This window comes from Dipodomys merriami, unplaced genomic scaffold (assembly GCF_024711535.1).
Source record: "Dipodomys merriami isolate MVZ:Mamm:240054 unplaced genomic scaffold, mDipMer1.0.p SCAF_1, whole genome shotgun sequence".
NCBI classification, from domain to species: Eukaryota; Metazoa; Chordata; class Mammalia; order Rodentia; family Heteromyidae; genus Dipodomys; species Dipodomys merriami.
In genome coordinates, this window is record NW_027202270.1 from 112,116,599 (window position 1) to 112,142,290 (window position 25,692).

The 25,692-nt window shown below is 33.2% G+C and overlaps 1 protein-coding gene across 5 annotated transcripts in view; it reads right to left on the reverse strand.

Moving 5' to 3' along the window:
• Mdga2 (MAM domain containing glycosylphosphatidylinositol anchor 2) overlaps positions 1-25,692 on the reverse strand; it is a 715,677-nt gene that overhangs the window by 126,801 nt on the left and 563,184 nt on the right. For 4 of the 5 annotated variants that reach the window (XR_011373061.1, XM_070027506.1, XM_070027487.1 and 1 more), the window contains exon 8: positions 7,287-7,580. The exons of the other annotated variant lie outside the window; for it this stretch is intronic. Coding sequence is in view for 3 of the 4 variants with exons in the window: in XM_070027506.1 (XP_069883607.1) it covers positions 7,287-7,580 (294 nt within the window). In the remaining variant the exon portion in view is untranslated. The remainder of the gene's footprint in view (positions 1-7,286; positions 7,581-25,692) is intronic. 5 annotated transcript variants of the gene reach the window in all.

The window sequence follows — 25,692 nt, forward strand, 5'->3', positions numbered from 1 at the left end:
CTCAATAAATTGGGAATATAATCATTTTGTTCATTTAGTATTGTGATGTTAAAAATATAAGAAAAATGAAGGCATATTTGAATCTCAAGTGATTACTAGAAGATGAAATTATAGCAGAAATGGTTGTAATTAATAAAACAATGTTCAGAGAAATATATAGCCCTTTCTACCATATGAGTTTTTTCACATGAAAAAGTTAATTAATTTTTTGAATGTTTTTGTTTTTAAAATATATACTTTTTATTGTAAAGATACTGTACAGAGGGGTTACAGTTACATGAGGAGGTAATGAGTCCATTTCCTATCAACATTGTTATCCCCTCCTTTGTTTATCTCCTACCATACCTTTCCTCCCCACCTCCCCAACTCCTCCCCCCACCATTCCTGAAAAGTTGGAAAGTTCATTTTCAACATAGTGGCTTGTACATCTCATTGTTACAATGGGCCATCCTGTATCCTTATTTCAGCATTTTGTTATATCCCTTCCCTTCTCCAAATTAGAGAAATGTATATACAAGATGCAGGGCACCGACATCAAATACAGTGAAAACAGAGGTTGTATCATGGGGGAAGAACATACAAAGAAACAAAAAAATCACATAATACATTGTAAGTACATAAAAAAGAACAACAAGAAAGATAAAAATCTCTTGTGTCCCTACCTTGGGTTAATGTCACTTAGAATCAGTTTATATGGTCATATGTACATAGCTTTTGACCTCTTCTGCATGTCCTAGACATATACTAGTTATTGCAGATTAAGGGAAACCATAAGGCCTATGTTTCTTTGGGTCTGGCTTACTTCACTTAATATAATTTTTTCCAAGTCTTTCCATTTTCTAACAAATGCGGCAGTGTCATGTTTTCTGATGAAGGCATACATATACCACATTTTCTTGATCCATTCACATACTGAAGGTCATCTCCTTGGCACAGGCCAAAATTTTCTTAATAGAGACCCAGAAAGACAACAAATCAAAGAAAAATTGGACAAATGGAATTTTCTGCATGGCAAAGGACCTAACAAGCAAGATCAATAGAAAACCCATGGATTGGGAGAAGATCTTCGCTAGCCATACAATGGACAAGGGTCTCATATCTAAAATATACTTAGAACTCAAATCTCCCAACCACAAATCCTCAAAGAAACCACTGCCTATTAGTAAGTGGGCTAAAGACTTAAAGAGAGACTTCTCTGAAGAGGAAATAAGAATGGCCAATAGACACATGAAGAAATGCTCAACTTCTCTAGCCATAAAATCAAAACAACAGTGAGATTCCACCTCACCCAAGTTAGAATGGCAATAACCAAGAAATCTAAGAACAACAGATGTTGGAGGGGATGTGGCCAAAAGGGAATCCTACTGTATTGTTGGTGGGAATATAAACTTGTTCAACCACTCTGGAAAGCAGTATGGAGGTTGCTCAAAGGACTCCACATAGAGTTCCTCTATGACCCAGCAATCCCACTTTGGGGCATTTACCTGAATGATCAGAAACAAGGCCATACTAAAGCTAATAGCACAACTATGTTTATCGCAGCATTATTCACCATAGCTAAGATATGGAACCAACCCAGATACCCCTCAGTAAATGAATGGATCCACCATATGAGTTTATAAGTTAAAAAAATAGGCCTCACCCTTGATCTTGAAATGTATGTTACTTATCACACATTCCTTTATAGTATATTTGATATAGCAGTTGAATGCATTAAGTCATAGTGGTATATTAGGAACAATCTTCAAATAAGAAAGTGGATTTTAGGATAAAATGTACCATAAATTACATGTTAAAATTGAAGTCAAAATGGTAATAATGGTGATTTTCATTAGGTGCTATATGACATTTTATATGTTATTTTCAAAATTATTTTAATATTGAAATATGAACTGAAAATTGGAAACATTTCCCCCTCATTGGAAATAAGGAAATTAAAGCCTAGAGAAATAACTTGCCAGAAGCCATATATATTGTAATAAATGTTTTTGTAAGACTAAGACTCTAAAGGTTAAAGAAAATCTAAATGAAAGCTTCTTTCAAAGTTTACCCTGGAGTTACATAGAGGATGTGGTCATGATATAATTCTCACCTGGTGCCTTTTCAAAATAACTTTCAACTTACCACTCATCTTTCTAATGTAATCTTTGAACATCCACAAAGGTAATTTAACTTATGGGACAAAATCAAAGTCTAGTAGAGTCAAGTGATATCTCTGGTGAAAGAAATGACTACAATTAGATAACAATAGTTTTAGTTAGAAACTATTCAATCCGTGTCTGTTTGTGTCTCTGTGTGTATATGTGTGTATGTGTGTATGTGTGTATGTGTTTATATGTGTGTGTGTGTGCTATTCATTTTAACTCTACAGGTATTACAGAAGAATTTTGAGGAAGGAGATAGTGAAATAAGAATGAAATAAATGATTAATGAAATAAAGCATCTAGTATCTCTGCTAAAATTCATGGTTTCAGTAAGTTTTGAAAGTGGTCTGTCCAAACTAATGACAATCAGCATAGAACTACCCAGTATGGACCTCCAGAGTCACCAAGAAGCAACCTAAAAAGATGATGCTCAGTCACATAAATGCTGCAAGAGATTTCAAGAAATGCTTTGAACATAAATGAGTGACAGAAAGTAGCCAGAGAGGCAACACTGAATTATCATGTTTACAACAGTGAAAAGGGATGGACTGAATTATGATAGGAAATAAGAAAACCACCTTAATCATTAAAGCTATTCAGAATATTTTATTCCTCAAATTGCAAATAAAAATTGTGTTTTGACATTTGTAAATTACTTTGGGTAGTCCTTAACATTTTTCTAGGGGAATCCTGTTTTTGCTTGGGTTTTTAGATTTCATATTACCCTCAGATTAATGTCTAGTTACTGACATTTTCAGAATATTTTTTGTGCTGGTACTAGGATGTAAACTGAGGTTCTGAGTGTTGTAACTTAGCTTTTTTGCTCAAGGCTTGTGCTCTCCCTCCTGAGCCAGTCCTCCATTTGTGGCTTTTTTTCTGGTAACGTGGAGATAAAAGTCTCATGGCTCTTTCTGCTTTGTGTGGCTTTGAATTATGATTCAAAGAACTCAGCCTTCTGAGTTGCTAGAATTATACCACTGAGCCACTGGCACCCAACTAAGAATAATTTGTTATAAAAATCCCAAAAGTAGTTATATTGCTTCAATATAGTCATTCTGTACATCTTAACACTGCAGAAAATCATTCAATTATTTTCATAAAGTGAGAATATTTGCTACATGTGTTCCATTGTCTTTAATTTGCTTTCATTCATATATTTCCTGAAATTACACTTTTATGGATATTTATTTTGATTGAAAATAACAGATACACACTGCTCATTGAGATTCTTGATATTAAACAAAAAAGCCCTAATCTATGGCCTTTTCTTTTGGTTTAGTACCAGCATTTGACTCAGGGTCTTATGCTTGCTCAACTTGTTTGCTCCATTAGAACTCTATCCCTTGAGCCAAGAGTCCAGCATGAATTTTTCTTGATTATTTCGGAGATGTAATCTCTTGGATACTTCTACACTGGTTTGAACACTGAGCTTCCATATTTTAGCCACATTTGTAGCTAGAACTTCAGAGATGTGCCTCCAGTGTCTGATTACATTCTTTTTCTTCTAATTCAGTCTTACTTTGGATACAGAAATGGGGTCTTCGGTTTCTCAACAGATGTGATTAATTTCTGTCATGAATTTTCTTAATTTGGATAACAGATGTAGTAAAGGAGCAAGAAACATACTCTAGAGCTAAACAGAAAGCTTTACTTTATACAACTTACTCTTGTCAGTCTTTTTTTAAATATAGTTTTCTACTTCCTGAGAGAAATATCTTGTCATTTGTCACATACAAATGTGTTTGTGCATGGTGGACCCTTACCAGCCAGGTGACATTCATTGCAAGTAATAACTTCTCCAGGTGAGCCTCGAAAAAAATGTAGTTGACATTACACTCTCTTTTATTTTGTATGTGTATGTAATGGTTGTGGAACTTGAACTGGGGTCCTGGGAGCTGTCCCTGAGCTCTTCTGTTCAAGGCTAGCACTCTACCACTTGAGGCACAGCACCACTTCTGGCTTTCTGGTAGTTAATTGGAGATAAAAGTCTCATGATCTTTCCTGACCTGGCTGGCTTTGAACCTAGATCCTCAGATCTCAGACTCCTGAGGTGCTAGTCTTACAGGTTTGAGCCATCAGTGCCCAGCTACACTCACTTTAATAAATCATTTAAACATTACTGTGTCAGGAGCTGATGGCTTACACCTGTAATCCAGCTGCCCAGAACACTGGAATCTGAATACTGAGATTTGAAGACAGGCTGGGTAGAAAGTTAGTGATATTCTTATCTCCAGTTAACCGACAGAAAGCCAGGGCTCATGTGGTAAAGTGAAAAAGCCAAGCAAGAGCAGGAAGCCTTGAGTTGAAGCCCCAGCACTAGAACAAGAAGCAAACAAAACAAAAATTTTAAGATTCACCTCTCTAAATAAGATAAAATAGTGCAGTCCATCAAATTACAGTATAATCTTAAATACATTTTTAATCACATTTTGAAACTATGATAAAAATAACTTGACTTTAGTAGACATAGCTGAGTTTCTTCATTTAACATATACACATGAGAGTCCAATGGCATTTTTACTTAATATTAAATGTCTCTTATTATTTATCTTTGCCTAGGGAATTATTTGGTTTCTTTTGCTAACCCTATATACTATTAGTTTTAAGTGAATCAAATAACATATATGATATATATATATATATAAATCATGGTATATAAATGATATAATAAAATGATATAACATCATTTTTCTAATGTTTCAAATAAAAATGAACTAGAATATTAATTTAAAACCTTATTTCTTTATACATTTGTTTGGGTGGTACTAAGGCTTGAACTCAAGACCTAAGTGTTGTCCCTTAGCATTTTCAATCAAGGTTAGCACTCTACCACTTGAGCTACAGTTTCACTTGTTTTGATGGTTAACTGGAGATTAGAATCTGACAGACATTCTTTCCCCAGATGGTTTTGAACCATAATCCTTAGACCTCAGCCTTCCTAATATCTAGGATTATAGGCATATCCCCCAAGTGCCTGCTGCAAAAGATGTTTCATGATTCCAGACCCATGTGAATAAAACTAATGGTTGACAATAATACTATCATTAAAATTTGACATTCTCAATGTCTGTTTCATTCATCATTTCTTCAACTAGGTTCAATTTTAAAGCATTTTATACTCTAAAATGAAAAACGAGCATTTGGTATTTCCTAATTTGGTCTATATTACATATTCTAATTTCAAGTGAGAAACCTAGAACATCTTCAAAATAAACCTCTCTTCTAAGAATAAGAAACTTGAACTATATTATAATAATTTACTCTATTAAATTATTGTGAACCTATGACATATGAAATGGTTAGTAATTCTAGATTCTGACAGATGTTATATACATACTTTAAGAAGAGCCTAAATAAATGGAGAGAATAATTTAAAATTTTTAATAAATTATGTATCTTTACAAATTGTGTTGTTTTCTTTTTAACAAAATAATTACTGCTAGGGAATGAATAATCAGATTTGGAGATCTACAGCTTTAATCGATCTTTCTACAACATGGACATTTATCACTTATATTTAATATGGATATATTTTTTATGTAAATGTATATGTATATATGTATATATGTTTATAAATATATGTATGCATATATACATATGTATACATATATACTTACAAACATATTATATACTTATTATTATATATATTTTTTGTTATTATAATTTGCATTTACTAAAAAAACTAATGAACAGCTACAAGGTAAAATATATTTTACTAGCAATAAAAAGTGCATAAAGATAAAAAGCTGGCTTGTGATCTAGAATGGTAGAACTAACTACTGAAGATGATATGAAACATGCATGCATGCATATCTTTATGCATATATATGACATGACATTTTATAGCATATCAGTGTTCAAGTACCATTAATATCCAATGTTCAAATAAAAAAAATAAAATCACTTTAAATGTTACACTGCTTATCACTTAAAATGTATTATCAAGGATCCTCCATTATTAGGCCTATTGAAGTAAGCCTTAGGGTAAATATGTAGGTGGAATCTGCTGGTAGGGACTTCACTTATGGAGCATGAGCCTTGGGAATAGTTGTTATCAGTTATTTGAACTCAGACACACACTTTACCAGATTCTTCAGAAGAGGTAGAAATACGTTTTTCAAAAGATATGGTGACATTCTCACCAGAAATGGAAAGTTTTCTGGCCTCTAGTAGTCATGGCACGGAGACTTGGCTCTCAGAGAAACTCTGCTAGGTTGTACCCTTTCCTGAAGAAGTTGCTTCACAATGCAAAAAATGTCACAACTTTTTACCTACATTTAAAGAATCTTACCTGTTCTTATTGGTGCCCTTTACCAAATACATCAATTATAAAAGAGACAATCAGTATTTCTGATAATACACTGTCTTAAGCTTGAATACTAAAATTTTGTGCTGATTTTAATATGATGACCAGAAACATCCCTCCATTTTTTTAAGCTCTTGAATGGACTCGGATACTTTTAAAAGAAAATAAAGGGTCCACAATGTCTACAGGATTTTCTGTCAGAAGCACTACATGATTTAAATAAAACACAGTTTAGTAATTATCCTGTTCCTGCTTCACAATTAAGCACTTATCTGATGCTATAAGTTGGGCAGAAACTGTAGGGAAAATCTGTTTGAATTATCTCTCTATTACTAGGTAATTGTATAATCTACTGTTACAGCTTCAGATATGCAAACACAGCATTTCAGTGATTAGGCCTCCACAACTACAGAAGAGAGATTCCTTAAAATAGGTAGATAAGTTGGACAATGAGCATGCGATTGCCTGAAGCAGAGACATGAATTCTGGTAAGAAAAGATTGGTAGAACATGAAATAACAATTATTTCCAGCTACCACATGGCTTCATTGCACACAGACAGTTCTTAGCCATTAGTTTGTTGATTCTTTGGCATTAACCAGCCGTGTTCCCCCATTATGATCATTACCATAATACACATAAACACAATTCTTTTCCAATAGCTAAGTAATAACCAGATGTATAGAAAACTAATTTAAACTGGATGGCAATGAGATAGAAGAAATATTTTATCTTAATCCACTTTCAAAATTCCCCTCATTTTACTCAGAGGCTAATGCAATCATTTCGTTCTCTATTCCCAGATCGAAATACATTTTAGAAAAGGAATTCACTTACACTGAACGATGAGCTGCACCAAGGCTTCTCTCGGTTTCACGTTAAATCCATTGTACTGGCTGGTCTGGCATCTGTACATTCCTGACATTTCCCTAGACACGTTCACAATCCTCAGTGTTCCATCGTAACTCTCCATTTGCATGGACCCATCAGGCATTGCCACCTCTTTATCCGCTCTAGACCAAAGGATGATTGGTTTAGGTTTTCCAGTTACTTGACATTGCAGTTCTATTGTGTCTCCTTCTCTGGTGACCAAAGGTGATTTTTCCTGTGGAACAGTCAGATTGGGTGGAACTTGAAATGGGAAAAAGAAAATTTTTCAAGGTTAGTATAAACTGGTAAGGCATATGCAGACACAGAATATCATAAGGAAACAATTTCTGTGGGTTGAAGAATGTGATAAAAATATAGAGACCATGGGAATTATAAAGCATATCTTCACTTTAAATAATTCTAAATTATCTTCATTAAGCATTCTCTCATAAAGAGTGCAAACATTTTCACCATTATCGAGGTATTACATTGGCAAGTAAATGGTCCATATAAGAAAACTCTATTCAATACCTGGCAATTATTGACCATTACTGGTTCTTCAATATTTATCTGTCAAAGAAAAATGATCTGGCTAGCTGAGGATAAGATTTAACTGGAAATACTTAACACTGTGAACAGAAGTAGTAAGGAAGCGAACATGAAAAGCCTGGGATAGAACATAATGTCTTCGGTATAAAATCTGTAGTCAAATTGAGAAGGTGTCCAGTCTGTTTTCTCTCTAGTGGGGGTTTAATGGAAAAACTGATTGTTATATATTCATAACTATCACAAAGCAGGTGACAGTCCATCCCATTCTCCTGTTTAAGATTTTAAGTTTTTTGTCACTTGAATTTCATATGACTTCACTTGAAAATGCTTTTGAAGTCCTAGAACCATTTCCCACAATGTTGCCACTACTACTACAGAATTAATTTTAAAGAAACTTTCAAAATACATTTAAATTAATATAAGACTGATAACTATCCTCTGGTATATCTTGTCTCTGGTTGTACTCAGCAGAGTTAGATGAAAATTAGATTGATTTATCTGGAACTTAATATATTGGAATATATATATATATATATATATATATTCATGTTAAGATTTAATAAATTCAGATAAGGAAAGTGCTACATAATGATTTTTTTACAAACATTACCACCTATTCCACTAGAAAATTTTCATTGTTTTTATAGTTTTATCTGAATTCATAATGGTTTCTAGAATGTAGTATCTACTAAAAAAGTACAGGGTAAACAGAATAAGAATAATCATAAACATGGGTAATTCTGATTCTTACATGCCCCTTTTAAAGATAGCTTAACATATAAATTAAACTAAATAAGTTTTGTTCTCTCATACATTATTTCTCTGCTCTGGTTCCAGTACTAACACAAACAGCTTAAAATTGTTTTTTCAACTACTGTTGAAATGAGGTTTTATTTACTACATATAGTAAAAAAATAAATTCTAGACTAAAATATGAACACAGTTATTTTGCTTTTAAAATATTTTCACATTTCCTTTATCATTGAATTCCTTCACGTAATTCAAGGTAATAAGAACTACTTATATAATACAAATAGCATCTCAGAATTCAGAAGAGGGAGAGTATTAACCACCATGATAGAACATATAGCTACCTTGTAGAAACTCATAATTTAACTAGATAATTTGTTTCCATAAACCATGAAGTGATGATGCAATCCTAAACAGTTCCATGTAATAAATAATTTCAATAGGACTGCAATATTTATTCACCTTCCTGAGAAATAAGATAGAATAACAGAAATAGGGTTGGGAAGGTAGCTCAGTAGTAGAGTGCTTGCCTTGCATGCCTGAGGCCCTGGGTTTGATTCCTCAGCACCACATACGAAAAAAGCCGGAAGTACTGTGGCTCAAATGGTAGAGCGCTAGCCTTGAGCTGAAGAGCTGAGGGACAGTGCCCAGGCCCAGAGTTCAGGCCTTACGACCGAACCCCCCCCCAAAAAAAAAAGAATAACAGAAATAACCTCAGCAGTTAACATTTGTTACAACCTTACTATTTTCGGCCCCAGGAAATTTGTGTTTTCGTTAAATTTTCTTGACAAGCTTAAGATTCAATATTTAATACTAAAATTTAACAAATGAGAACACTGAGAACAAGAGAAGACAAATATTTGGATTTGAACAGGGTACAGACCATACTTGTCAACATAGAGACATGAGTGTGGAAGTAGCTCTCACAACCCTTGAGAGTAAGCCCTGCACTGCCTTCTTCCTGTTCCTGCTCTGGCTCCATTGGTGTCTTTGTCTCATGGACAAACAGTATGAAAGGGTCAAAAAGGAAATGTGAAGGACTCTATGATCTACATTTTCCAAATTCCCTGTCTTGTTTCATAACATGAACAACTGCATCTACCTATGCTGGAATATTTTCCATACATTTCAAAATTGCATACAAGATAAAGTAAATAAATACAGATTTATTTTCAATCTCCGTGCACTAAATGAAATAATAAATTTAAAGAGTGATTCAATGGAGTACTATTTCTTTTAGTGTTTAATCCATATCAATTCTGGAAACATGTCACCTGACCCTGACCATAAGTACACATTTTGCATATTCATTTCTTCATTTTTGAAACTAAGAAGTTACATGTTGTTTTTGTGTCCCAATGTTTTGATGATTAACTTATAGGTATAAATAGTAAAGACTTAATGAGACAAGAAGTATCAAACAAAAGTCTTTATTTTCTAACTTACTGGGATGGATATTTAGGAACTTATATCATGAGTCATTCTAATTAAAATAAAGCATGAGTATATCTTTCAAAAATGCTAACATTATATTGTCTAAAATTTCTCTTGCATATTTGTTATTTATAAATTTAGACAAACTAATTAAAGAAATAGGAATTTAAATCTCTTTTTTTCTTTTTTTTTTGGTTGGTTGTGGGGCTTGAACTCTGGGCTTGGACGCTGTCCCCAGCTTTTCAGCTCAAGGTGAACACTCTACCACTTGAGCCTCAAAGCCACTTCTGATTTTCTGGTGGTCAACTGAAGATAAGAGTCTCACAGACATTCCTGCCCATTCTGGCTTTGAACCATGATCCTCAGATCTCAGCCTCCTGAGTAGCTAGGATTACAGGTGTGAACCACTGGCGCCGGGCCTAAACCTCAATTTTAATCTTGGCTATTTATATTGTTTTGATAGACTAGCCCAGACATTCCTAATTAGCAAAACTTCACCAAAGTGTGGTTCAATGTATATTTGTTTCTATAATACTTCAAAATGAGAAGTCAGGTTGAGGATTTCTCAACTCTCTTAGCAAAGAGAATTTATATCTTCTCAAAATTTCCATACTAAATTTTATTTCAACCTATGACTTTACATTTAGCTCTGTTAATTATTTCTATAAAGAGATCTCTGTTATTTGTTCTCATGGAGATTTCTGTTTTGTACATTGATAGTATATTTTTAACTTTTCCCTAAGGGTCTTCCAACCTATGAACACAATGCTTTATATTCTCCCAATTTTTCAAACCTTAGAACATACAAAATACTTATTTCTCAGTTCAGTTATCAACATGTCCTATTTACAAAATAAATCACAGTTTTCTTGGTTTGATGGATGCTTCTATTCCTCTACTTCCAAAAACCAGCCAAATCCTGATGTTTCTTTATCAACTATGTCTCTCACCCCTGCCTATTTTTTTTGGACAAAGTTAGGTTTCTTAGTACAGATCATCCTTTTCCTTTGTTGTGACAGTATACTAAGATCATCTTTTTCCTTTCTTGTGACAGTATCTTCAGAGCAGTTCCTGTCAACAGTCTCAGTCCAAGACACCTGCTTCCTTTTTATGTATTTGTCATCACAGGCATAATTCTGTTCCTGTCAAGAAAACTATCAACCTCAGTGAAAGTTCGCATCTTAACCTGATCCAATTTGAAAAATGAAAACAGCCTAATGGTTTTTTAAATAAATCATAGAACCGTCACACAATACAATATAACAAACTTTTGAAATATGATGTAATAGAGCTATATTTATTGATAAAGGTATTGATTTCCAATGAGAATAAGATATTAGTGAGTAGTATGAATAGCGGTGACTACTATTATTGAATTGCTATCTGCATACATTCTAGTACCCAGTTCTTTATATTAGAAAAGACTAATATCTTTGTTTCTATATTAGCATATATTAGTAAATACTTATGTATTTGCTTAACTACTATGCATCTATCCCATCACACAATATTCTAAATGTCAAAAATAATAAAATACATTTTTAAGAAGACTTAATGAATATCAACAGAGAGTTTCTTGAATGGGAGAATATTATCATTATATCTTTATATTGTCAACATTCAGCATATTGTCACAGATAATAGAAACTCAGTAGAGAATTTTACACTTAGTTTATAAATAAAGACAGGATGTAATTGCCACTTATTGACAATTAGAAAAAACAGACACATATGGGACAAACCTAGTGAAAAAGAAAATTCAGAAGAAATTACACCAAAAAATTTGAAGTGTTTTTCTTTACACGTAGTATATTTGTAAATTTTATTTTCTTAAAATGTTTTCTTTCGATTTTTATAATATACCCAGCACATATTAACTTATCAAAGGCTCTAAGAAATCTAGAGAAATTTGAGTATTAACTCAACAACCTCATAAAATGAAACTCTGTTTTGTAGGGATAGTAATGTATTACTCTGCAAATGGTAACATAGTAACCATTAAATTTCAGTCAATGGCCACCCTCAGAACTCTTGAATAATCAGTGTTTGGTTTTTTTTCTTCTTCACATATTCAGAGTGTGAGGCCCTTGCCTAACCTATCTGTTGAAAGTCAGCTAAAATAGTATTACTCTGTAGAAACTTTGTCCTCTGCTAAGCTGAGCTGGGTTTACACTCCCCTGAACTACATGTACTGTACATGCACTTAACCTGTACTTGAGTTCTGGCTTTTATTTCATTCCTGAGAAGACAGCCCTTAAATGCACAGAGACTCTTACTCTATTGTTAAGGCCTGATGTCTGCCTCAATGCCTAGCATACTGCCTGGGAAGCTATAAAATAACCAAGAAATGAAGGAGGGGTGGAAAATAGGAAAGGAAAAAATGTAAAGCAAAGAATATAGAAGTAAAAGTGACACATTCAAATCTTGGACATTTTTAACGAAAGAGATAACAGCAACTAAGTACAGTGATTGTATAATTAGTGATTTAGTAAGTAGTGAAGTCACTTGAAAAATACAGAAATTTTGGGTAAATTTCTGAGGTTTATCTTGAGATTTGTGGGTTGTCAATGTGGTAAGAGATTTCAGAATTCTTTTCAAGTCTTCTTTAAGGACACAAGTGGTTTTTTTCTCCCTTGCTATTGTTTCTAACATATTTATAAGGTGTTTTTTTTTGTTGCTTTGTTTGTCCCTTCCCAATGGTATAACCCTTGTTTTCACTGTATTTGATGTTGGTATAATTTGGGGACGGGCAGGGAAAAAGCAAATTGTTTAAATAGGGATACAGGTGGACCCATTGCAACAATGACATGCACAACATGCAATGTGGAAAAATGAGCTTTACAACTTTGGTGGGGGCAGAGGAGGTGGGTAGTAGACATGGGAGGGCAAGGATGGTAGGGAAAAAACAAAGAGGAGGCAACAATGCTTGATAAGAAATGTACTCATTACCTTGCTCATGTAAGTGTAACCTCTCTGTACAGTATTTTCACAATAAAAAAGAATAATAAATACTTAGATAAACTGAGAGTTGAAAGTAAAAATAAATAAATAAAAGTGAGGAAGGAGGTAATTTGAAAATGTTATTTTATTTTACCTTGATTGTTTATATGTTTTTGTTTTTTAAAATATTGCCTCTCAATGAAAACAAATTCAGCATAAAAACCTGAAGATCTGTACTAGTGCTAGGAGAAAACATCTCACCAGATAAAAATACAGAGGTATTTTCTGACAAAGAGTCTATACATATCTCTTTCTACAATTTTTCTCATCAGAAATTCAACTATAAGAGATAGTGCAATCAGAGAAACTTGAAAAAGATGGTATAAAACCCAGTGTCTCAGTCTAAGCATAGAGATAGACAATTTTTTGGTTAACTTTTCCATTGTATCACATACTATAAAATAAAACAAGCATTAAAAAGGTAAATATTGACATTTCTTCCTAGTGGGGAAAACTGAGTAAATTAAGTTCTTTAGTCTTTACTTGGAAAATAAGTTACTCATTTTTCTTCCTCAAAAAAATATGAGAGTAGGTTAGTATATGTGAACTCTGGGAAAATACTGTGCTTATTGAAAACAGCTTCTGCAATTATTTATTAAAATTGCAGAACTATTTAAATTATCATTTAGTATTACACATTAAAATTAAAGATATATCATTCTTTGAAATAATCACAATAAATTAAGTAACAAATGGAATTTGCTCCAGTAGATCAATCAGATTCTTACTTGCTGCAATCCTGAAGCAGGTATAGCACTAAATTAAATTATACTTGAATTTGGGGGAATAGTTTACTACAGATATGTGTATGTCAAATTATAATTCATATTAAAACATAAATTAACAGTATTTTAAAGAAAGTATAAGCTTATTAACATGATCTCTACAGGTAAGAATTGTCATGCTGGCTAGATAGAAATTAATACATTAAAGTAGGAATGAAGCCAGATGTGATAATGTATGCCTGTAATTCCAGCCACATAGGATATTTTGATAAATCACAAAGTCATTTTTGTGGACCTTAAGAATTTGCAAATCTAACAATTTTCATCAAGACACCAGGAGTAACATGTATTTTTTCTTTCTTATTTTTCTTTTCATGCTGATTCTGGGCTTGAATTCATGGCCTGAACTTTTTAAACAAGGTTAACACTCTACCTTCTGAGCCACAGCTCCATTTCTGGCGTTTTTAGGTGTTTAACTGGAGGTAAGAGTCTCACAGATTTTTCTGTCTGTGCTGACAGAGATGCTCAAATCTCAGCTTCCAGAGTAGCTAGGATTACAGCACATGCTTAATGAGCACTAAAAATACTCAGATGATGGTTTAAGGCAAATTGAAGAATATCTTTCCACTTAAAAATAACTACAATTCAAGTCCTAAAAATAGTGTGTAAGCCAATAAGCTTGCCTCATTTTCAATACAATTAATAATTATGTATCAATTAATAGAACTCACTAAGGTACACTTGGAAGCTATGCTGAAATTTCCCAGTTTGTGGACCATATATAGTAGGACACCAGAGCTGAGGAACCTACTGCTGCTCATTTATAACTAAAGAAATAACGGTTGCTACTACATGCTTACTAGAAACAACTAGTAATTAAAAATGAATCCAAGAAGATAATAGGGCAGATTACGTGAAATATAGTACTTAGAATCCATTGTTTTGAAATATTACAATTTCCTGGAGATGTAAGTTAATAAAATATATTTCCTTGTCATATTTCCTTCTGGATTATTTTTCCTTTTATACATGGATTGTTAAAGTTTCATTTATGAACATTTCTTTCAACTTTTTAACAAGAAAAAAAATATGTACTATTCCTTAAAATTCATCTACATCTCTACAGGTGCTCCTCATTTTCCTGGAGAGAATGCCTAAAACTCACGGCTTGTTTTGCCTTTCATCTTCAATAAGTCCTAGTGGTCCTAGGCAAGCTCAGTACTCAATCCAGGCAGGATTTAGGATCTGCTTAATAGACACAGACTGTGGGCCTCGGTAATTCATTCTCAAGTCCTCACTTTTCACCAGTCCCACTCAGTGGTTCTCCTTCATTCCTTAAGACTCAGTTTAAGTTGTGTGTTCTATTTACTCTTTCCTAGTTTCTGGGTCCTTTGTGTTTCCTGTCTCTAAATGATAATATGTCTATTTACTCTATATGTTGACAAAATGTATACTTAATTTCATGTGTCACTCAAACAGGCTAATTTAAGCACCAGGGTCTTCTACTTCTTCAGTAGCTTGTATGCCATGTGACATTTTAAATTAGCTTTCAAGTATTGAATAGACTGTTGATTGATTGATAGGTCTATAACCAATGTTACTAAACAAGCAGGTAAGAATACAATTGCTGAATAATTACTTTAAGATTATCCAATGCTTAATGGTAAAATATATAAATTTCAAGATCATTTTTCAAACATGAATACGACCTATTTTTAATTGTAAAGAATCCACCAAACAGAAACTTGATATTACCACTACAATTACATTTTGATTTGGTCTTAGTAATGATAGGTAGAAATAATACAGCCTCATAATGAATCATTTGGTAGCACTTAATCATATGTCCACTTTGTGACTTTCTACAGTCAGCAGCCAAGAAAAGATTATCCAGCGGTAAAATAGAACACCTATGCACCAACTTCTAAAGCTTCTAGCACTTACAGCTCTGTAGTAAGTCACATAGGAAATAAGCACTTATTTATAAATTCCTTCACAGCAGATGCTAGCCTACTGTTTCTGCCTATGATATGAATTAGCCTAAATATATCTCTTATTGTACTGGGTAAATACAAACTGCCTTTTATTACTTGCACTGACAAATACTTTAAAGCATGTTACCTCACCCATAACCAATTAGAGGATGCTATTAAAACATGATTGATATTGTTTGACAAATCTGGCAATGGAACAGGAATATCCCATGTTGAAAATAAACATGAATTTCAAAAAGGCAAGGAATTGCATCTGGAAATTCTAAGGGAAGGGAAATGTACATTCATACACTCTCATATACTCAATGCTTATTTTTGAAAGTGTTGGGAAATCTTATTAGAGTGGTATTGTCAGTTATGTGAAGCATATGGGGAGAAGTAGGATCCTGGAGGTAGCCACATAGAAGGTTTGGCATTAGAGGATGGAGGACATGCAGTGCTATTCAATCAGAAAAACAACTTTGGCAGACAACCATTCTGGCTGTTCCAACTTCCCTCTCCCAGCAGGTGTTGCTGTGGCACAAGAATAGTCTCAGAGGGATTCAACAGAATACCAAATGTAAGATGAAAAAATAAAGCAGAAAATCATTCTTTGTGTAACATTCATAGTTTCTCTGCTTCCCAAGCTATAACACCAGTTGCAAACAAACAGGGGTTCTATTATTAGAATGTCAAGGAAAATAAATAAATAGGACTCCAGCTGAGGTAAACTAAAATAATTTTTGGTTAAGTTTTCAAGTATCCAGTGGTTATTAACTTCCTATAGTCTAGTCATCTAACTTGGAAGTTATCATAACGTATTTCCTAGAACAATTAAAGTACAAGAACAAATTGAGGAATTGTCTATGACTCTCTCTGGAAGAAGATATGAAAGTATATACTTATTCCTTTGTCTAATTTCCCATTCCTGATTTCTTGCCTATGGTCTTGTACATTAAAACACATTAAAGGAATGATAGTCTCATAAGTAAATGTAAAGTCTCATAAGTAAACCTTTTTCTTTAACAAACAGTAAACAAATAGGAGCAAATAATATAACCTAGGAAGAAATATTGAAAGAAACAGAATTTTATTCTGTAATATAAAAGATAATTTAACAGTCAAAATAGCACAAAAGGTTAAGCTAAGTTCATTTTTAAGTTGTAACAAATCACTTTTATTTTTTTAATTTAATTTTATTTTATTTGTGAACATACTGTACAGAGGAGTTATAATTACATGGGCAGGATAATGCGGACATTTCTTACCAAGCATTGCAGCCTCCTCCTTTGTTTACCCTTCACATCCCTTCCCAGCCTCCCTCCTCCCCCCCAATCCCACTCCTTCTCCTTCCCCCTTCTTCCCCCCCCCCCACCGACGTTGTAAAGCTCGTTTTGGACATGACAACTTGTACTTCTCATTGTTGCAACAGGTCCACCTGTATCCTTAAGCAACTGGTTTTTCCCCATCTCCTCCACAAGTTATACTGACATCAAATATAGTGAAAGCAGGGGTTATACTGTGGGGGAGGGACATACAAAGCAACAAAGAGATAATCTTATAAATGCGTTAGAAACACATGCATGAAAGAAAAAAACATTAAAATACATATCTAAGGGTTCATTTTCCTGACATCACATTATCTGACCTTTTCCGCTTGACTCATACATATACTAGATATTTCAAATAAGGGAAACCATGGGACCTATGTTTCTTTGGGCCTGGCTTACTTCACTTAATATAATCTTTTCCAAGTTTTTCCATTTCCTCACAAATGGGGCAATGTCATTCTTTCTGATGGAGGCATAGAATTCCATTGTGTATATATACCACATTTTCTTGATCCATTCATCTACTGAGGGGCATCTGGGTTGGTTCCATATCTTAGCTATGGTAAATAATGCATCATTTTAAAAAAGATAAGCAACTCAGAAACTTTTGGAAAACTAAAGATGCATTCTTCAACTTTATTTTCTTACTTATGTTTCTTTCATGTTTGGCATTATTTTTTTAAAGTTGCATATAGTGAATCTGGAAACCTATAAGTATTTGTATTTAATCAATGAATTTTAAGTTAAAAATTTTAAGCTAAGGGTACTGCACCCCAAATAGTATATTATATAAATTACATATTATAGGAAAAAGGAAGTTTACCAGCTAAAATGCTAGGTTGGAATTCAAAATTTCTATTATTCTCACAGTACATACTACACTTGCATCCTTACTACTTGATCATATAAATGAGAGACATGATTTATCCATGTAGTTTCATATGTGTGCATAATACATATATATTAACTGCCAGGACTTCATATATAAATATCTCTAACTTATGCTTCCTAGAGTAACTGTTCACAGTGGTAAACTTTTCAATGCAGAGTGGCTAGGGAAAAAATCAGATACATATTTAAATAACCACATTTAAGAGTTACATTTATTACAGACACTAAAATATATAGAGACTTCTTAGTAGGGGTATTTATTTACTATTTCTAAAAGAATTTTTCAAGGACAATGGAAAATATGAAAGAATAACAAGTGACCAAGATTAAACTTTAGCTTGGACTGAAGGTTTAACTCTTATTTTATATGTGTAATCTTGCCATTGGAAATCATAATCACAGTTTCCTCCTGTAGAATTTAAGTTAACACTAATGAAAATTAATAAACATTTAATGATAAGATGGTATAATGCATAACCAATGCATACTATACCTAATTGAATATTAGTTATATCTTCTCACCATTGATGTACTTACTGTAAGGCAAATTATTGTACTTTATTATTCTATATATTTTTCTATCTAGAGGGCATAGATTATATCTTATTCTTTTATGTGTAATAATAAGCACAGTTAGAAGCTCCTTCAAAGATATTCAAGGAAAGGTGTCATGTTTGCCATTAGCAATAATAACCTGATTTCTATGTTTTGATATTATCCTAAAATAGCACCATAATAGAGAGAGTCCAGCTCTTGTTCTACTTCTGTGAAGTAATGAGGTCTGGACATCCCTAAATACATCTATTCCTCCCTATGAGGATGGCAAAATGTCACTGCTGTACATTTCACAAAGGTCAGAGTATTGTCATGAAAAGCAGCAGACAAAAAGTAAAAAAAAAAAAAAACAAAGATCTGTAGAATCATGTTAATTATGTTATTGCTTTCCTGTGAATGAATTCTATATTAAAAAGGAGATAAGCTTTAAATAATATAGCAAATGCATCTTATGAAAGTATAGCAAGAGACAGATGCTTTAAAGCAAGTGGTGATTAATTTTTTGCTTTCTGGAGCAACTGTTGCTCACAGTGATAAACTCTTCAATGCAGAGTAGCTAGAAAAATCAATTTACTTCTACGATGAAAAGGCCATTTGTCTCCTTATAGAACCCATGTGACACTGTTAGGCTCCTTCTAAATGATCATGCTGGACAATGCCTGTGGTTTACAAATTCCCTAATTATACTACTGATTGTGTACCACTGCATATGCCTTATCATATGAGAATAGATACTCTAAACATCTTAATAAACATCTTGACATAAAGTGAAGCTGGCTTTTTCATGTTCTATCAAGAGCAAAATGAAATGACTGAACACAATGTTCCATCAGCAGATCAGAGGCACATGTTCTTTAATTCCAATGAGTTTTAATTAACAGATTTGTTAGTAGATAACTTGGTCACTTGAAAAAAATAGGAAGAGGGTTTTCCCAAAACACATAATGTACTTTTTAACAAATATTCTGCTGATGTTCATGATTGCATTTTACAATTCCTTCTGCTCGTTTGAGAATTACAGAACAGCACAGTAAAAATATGCACCTCACATTAAAACAACATAAAAACTTATATAATGTCATTGACAATATACATCACTCATGCTGAGCTAATAGGCAATGGTGAACAGGTTAGTACAATTTTATTTGTGTGGTTTTACATTTTATTTAATTTTTATGCAAGGATATTTCTGTTTAAATGTCAAGGAAAGAAATTTTGTTTATAAGTATTACTTAGACTTGGTAAAAGTGGATTCATTTGCTTCATTTATGGAGAACTATAACTCATTATATATAGCTTTTAGACACAGCCATTTGCACAGCTTATCATTTTATTGTCTGCTTCACATATTTAAATTGCTCATCTAATTCATACTGTGCAAGAATCTTTTGACTAGTGCAATAGCATTACTCTCATTTCTCGTATTTTAGTGTAGTCATTATTGGTGACAGAAGGTCTATAAAATTTAGGAAATTTCTGATTTCTTTACATATCATGTACTGAAGAGGAGTCTAGTATTCTTAAGTATTTTCTTCCTCTGCAAGTAAGTATCATGTACTAATTTCTAAAGCTTTCATTCTTGATGCTAAGCTGTGAGGTAAGCAGGTTGTTGCCATTATGACTCCGTAGGCTCCAATCCTTTGGCCAAAGATGAAAATGTGGACAAAATATGGCAAGGCTTGTGAGTCGGGTTCAACTCATCAAAATTATTTGTGTTATAGTAAATTCTGGAGCCTGAATCTTAGAATCTGAGTTCAATGGATTGGAAGAATGCATGCTATTCAAGAGAAATCCGGGTTCTGAGCCAACATTGATCTGGGTTCAACAACATGTCAAGACATAGTAGCTGTGAAGCCATGAAAAACCCCTTACATTTGTAAAGCTCAGGGTTTTTTTCATGTGGATAATCACAATGCCTTCTCTTTCTTAGAGTCCTGACTTCAAATTGTGCAAGATTGTGCTTAGTAACTAGACTATATGCAAGCTCCAAACTCCTTTGTTTTTCTTTGTGTATGGAAATTGTTCCTTGACACTATATGTTGTGCAACTTACATGGAAAAACTTCAACGTAGGCTTTATTTACTAAAATGAGTGGGGAGATTTTGCTGTTTAAGGTGCATATTTACAATTCATACTTCTTTTTTGTATATTGGTATGCTGCTGTAAAATAAGGTACTTTCACCATAAGCAGTACGATCTTCAGTAGTGTGCTATAAGTTTAATTATATTCCAGATATACTGTTAATATTTAAATTATGCTACTTATTAATACAGTTAGCTAATGATTTAAAAACACAAACTATACATCCACTGATTTCAAATGTCTAAGTCAAATATGATTATATTAAATGACATTAGGCTTTGGCTTAATAATATATTGAAAATTATCCCTTATGAATTTATTACTCTTCAATTGGTGTACATTGGTTAGAAGAGAGTTAATGGGACATATCACTAGCAAGGAGAACACATTGCCCTAATACTCTTTGTGATGTGTTCGTAGACTGGATGACACTTTGACAGTCTTCTGATTCATAATCAGTTAGCTATGACATGTGATTCAATGAGAATGTTACCTGAATACATTCTACAGTATCTTGGCACATGAGTACAAGTGTCTACCTTTCATGCAGGACCTTTATCAAAGATGTAGGACTGAACATCAGAGACAGTAAATGAGAATATCCATTTAACTTAAGACATTAATGCACTTGGAAATCTCTAGAACAGCATTTAGAATCTGAGACTTCAATAAAGCTAAAGGCGAGTTATAGCTGTAGAAAATGAACAAATTATATGAGGTTTGAGTCCCATTTCGTTCTTTGTAGAATATATTATAGATGCCCTCAATATTTAAAATTATACTAATACTTGAAATTTAGCAATTATATTTAACTGTTATTTGATATAGGAGTCAGGAATGGCCCCAATAATTTTATTTTTTTTTATTGTGAAAATACTCTACAGAAAGGTTACAATTACGTAGGCAAGATAATGAGTACATTTCTTATCAAGCATTGTAGCCTCCTCCTTTGTTTCCCCTTCCCATCCTTTCCCATCCTCCCCTTGCCCCCCCACCTAATCCTCCCCGCTCCCCCCCCACCCCCCCACACCCCCCCCCCCCCCCCGCTCCCACACCGAAGTTGTAAAGTTCGTTCTCGACATAATGGCTTGTACATCTCATTGTCCAATAATTTTATTGTATTTACTTAACATGATATGTGAACATGTGAGTGTTCCCTTCTGGCACTACCAAAATCCTAATAATTTCTCTAATTCTTTTTAATCTCCTTTTCAAATCTCACTGATACTTAACAATGAAGAATGGATATGTTTTAAATTGCAGAACTTTTTGTGGCCCTTTGACATTGCAAATGTACGTATTTAGTAGTGGATTTTGGAGATGTATCTTTGCATGAATTATAGTTCCAGTTTGTACATTGAAGCCCTTGACATAACTACTGAACCTGTGGTATCAACATTCCAAACAGTAAAATGAAGTAGCCACTAAATACACACTAAGTAACTACTACAATTCTTCTTATGATGCCAGAAGATTCAGAGACTTAGAGTAAAATTTGCATAAAACAAAAATATGTCAAAATTTTAGTTTTCCACTAGACTCAGGTAAATCTGCAAAAATGCCAGTATTAGTCCAGGTACTACAGTTTTAGGACACTACTCAGTAGCTATATTGCATTCTTCTCCATAAATAGGATGGAGGCATTTACTCTTCATTAGTTAAGATATGTCATAAGTCTCTAAAATTATTGAGCATTATTATAATTTTACAGTCAAGTTATGAAACAAACCAATGATATTTTTCAGCCATCAATAGATTAATGAAATCTATATTCAATCAATTAAAATTCAGACAGCTCCTATGTTCTTATTACTTTCATTAGCAGTGGAGGAAGGGTAGGTATAGGAAGCACAAATCAGGCATACTCATCTCTTTTTTATTGATCATAATAATAAACTATGGGATAAACTCTAATTTAAGCAGCACAATCTTAGCCTTTTAATTTGGGAAAATTGGGGGTATTTCAAGATATTAATTTCAGGGAAATTATAAATCCAATGTTATTTCATAATTGCATAGATTCAGTTTTATGTGAGCAAAGTGCAATTTAAAAATATGATTAATGTTTATTGAACTCCTATATAAAAATAGATTATTAACTCAACTCACCCAGTCTTTGCATTCATGTAATCTCAAATAAGTAGCAAAAGAATATAATTTATGACTTTCAAAATAATTTACAACTAAAAGGGTCTTAAATATTCCCTCTAGCTCCTTGAAATTACATTGAAGGAGGAACTGATAATCTTACCACTTCCTGTGAGAATCTACAAAACTACCTGGAGCCTGCTTAAAAAGATGCAAAAAATCTGTACAGAGAAGCTTTTTATTCCAAATGACCAGAATTAAACTCTGATCATCTCTTCTCTCCTCTTCCATCTTTTTAAATCACTATTTCATCTTTGTTCTTCTTCAATTTCACCCTTCATTTATTATTCTTCATCTTTTTTCACTCCTTCATATTTTAGTCCTGTGACTTAATTGAACATGAAAGATTGCTTATATGCATCAATGCTAACATCTGGGGAAAAAAAAGCATTTACGTAACTTACAATGATGAAGAATTGTCTTAGACCCTGAAAAGATAATATGGAAAGTTTCCACTGGGTATTCGTTTACAGAATTAGGGTGCTGATATTCATTGAGTCCTATCAATAATTCTTTTGTTTTTCCTGTAGTTTATACTTTGTTTACCATGTCCTTGTACATTTTAAAAATATTTGCTTTGTATACTCTTCTTAGAAGATTCCATCTGGTGGTATATATACACAATGGAATTCTATGCCTCCATCAGGAAGAATGACATTGCCCCATTTGTTAGGAAATGGAAAGACTTGGAAAAAATTATATTAAGTGAAGTAAGCCAAGCCCAAAGAAACATAGATCCCATGGTTTCCTTTATTTGCAATATCTAGTATATGTATGAGTCAAGCAGAAAAGGTCAGATAATGTGATGTTAGGAAAATGAACCCTTAGATATGTATTTTAATGTTTTCTCTTTCATGCATTTGTTTCTAAAGCATTTATAAGATTATTTCTTTGTTGCTTTGTATGTCCCTCCCCCACAAAATAACCCTGCTTTCACTATATTTGATGTCGGTATAATTTGTGGAGATGGGGAAAAACAAGTCGTTTAAGGATACAGGTGGACCTGTTGCAACAATGAGAAGTACAAGTTGTCATGTCTAAAACGAACTTTACAACGTTGGTGGGGGGGAGGAGAAGATTGGGAGGGCAGGGGTGGGGCGGGGAGGCTGGGAAGGGATGTGAAGGGTAAACAAAGGAGGAGGCTGCAATGCTTGATAAGAAATGTACTCATTATCTTGCCCATGTAATTGTAACCCCTCTGTACAGTATGTTCACAAAAAATAAAACTTAAAATTAAAAAAAGATTCCATCTGTTCCTAATTAACACAAAAATTGTGAAATATTGACCTTTCTTATCATTAGACCCGATTATCTAACTAGTCACCAAAACCACAAAGATGTCTTATTATTCACTTTACTACTTTTAGACCCCCAAAAATTTGTTCTCTCAGGCCTTTGTCACAATCTAAAATATGGTATTACCACAACCTACACAAGCAAACATAATGTTTTAGAATCATAGAATCATAACATTTTAGGGGTAGAAAAGCTCATCTAACACAATTCTTTTCAATTATGAGTGTTTAATATGTTCATGTATATATGTGAAAAATAAGACGTCAGAAAACTTTGTCCAAATATAATTTTACATGGAAATTCTATATATGTAAGAGAAAAATGTTCTGGTCCAGTTGCAGTTGGGTTTTAAAATGCTGAGCTGTTTTTTTTTTTCCCCCTTAGCTGCTTTTATATTTCCCTTTTGGTTTGGTTCATCTTGAGAAAATTTCGAGTAATTTATAGTCATCTTCAGAACCTCATTTGGATACCAGTTGCTCACTTAATCACTTTATTCTATAAATTAAAAATCTGAAGTCTAAGGTCAAGGTCATAAAACTACTAGGTGTTAAATTTAAGCCTAGACCCAAGTCCAGAAACAGCACTACCAGACAGACATTGCTTTGTGTTGATCAAGATCTTTTTAAAACTGACTTGAGAGCATTGGTCATTGACTCAAATGCTCCTTAGTAAGAGAGGTTGTGGGTGTTCCACAGTACCTCATTGATTTCTATCAATCTCTCCAGCCAAATAAAGGAAACCTCCATGTACAGCATCAACCTGGAGCATTTTTCTTGTGTTCTTTTTCTCTCACCCTTTTTCTTCCAACTCCATCTTAAAATACCTCTCAAAACCATAGTAAAAAAATAAAGAATCTAAGATGCAACCAGATTGACTGACTTGTCATAGGTGCTTGATCTTTTCATGAGATTAATTTCTATACATGTTCCTTAATCCCATTGCCTTCATTTCCATTTGATTTGTAATTTTGCCTCTTTGCTCACAAAATCTGTATGTTACTCTCTGAGCACTTCCTCACAATACAAAGGTAATCTGCACTGTTGGGGAAAACAGATGAAACATTTGGCTTTCCTCAATTCCTCGTTAGACCTCTAGACTAGCTCTTATATTTTATTATTTAATTTTTGTACTACTCTTTTTTAACTGTCTCTGTTTCTTGAAACTGCCAACTGACCCAGTAAGTATGATCCCAAGTCACCAATCAGATCATACTAATCCCTTGAAAAAAAGTTGGCTGGTTGGTTTTGATTGTGTGAATATGAGATAATAAGGCCTAATGTAATATCCTAAATTCCTACTAAAATTCTAGTATCTCCTTCCTAAAAGAGCCCAGGTGCAACATTCCCTTTGGACCTCTTACTAAGCAAATTCAATGTCACTTTCTCTGTGCTTCTATGTTACTTTCAGTGTGTATTAAAGCAAATGATAAACTTTACCTGTTAAAGTTAATCAAGAGTAATCACAATGGAATAGATAGATAGATAGATAGATAGATAGATAGATAGATAGATAGATAGATAGATAGATAGATTCTGTTATGAATTAGATTCTCTCTATATTAATTTTTTCCTTTATTCTACTTTCTGATTTAGTAAATCTTATATTTACATAATATATATCTAATTTATTGTCACTGTT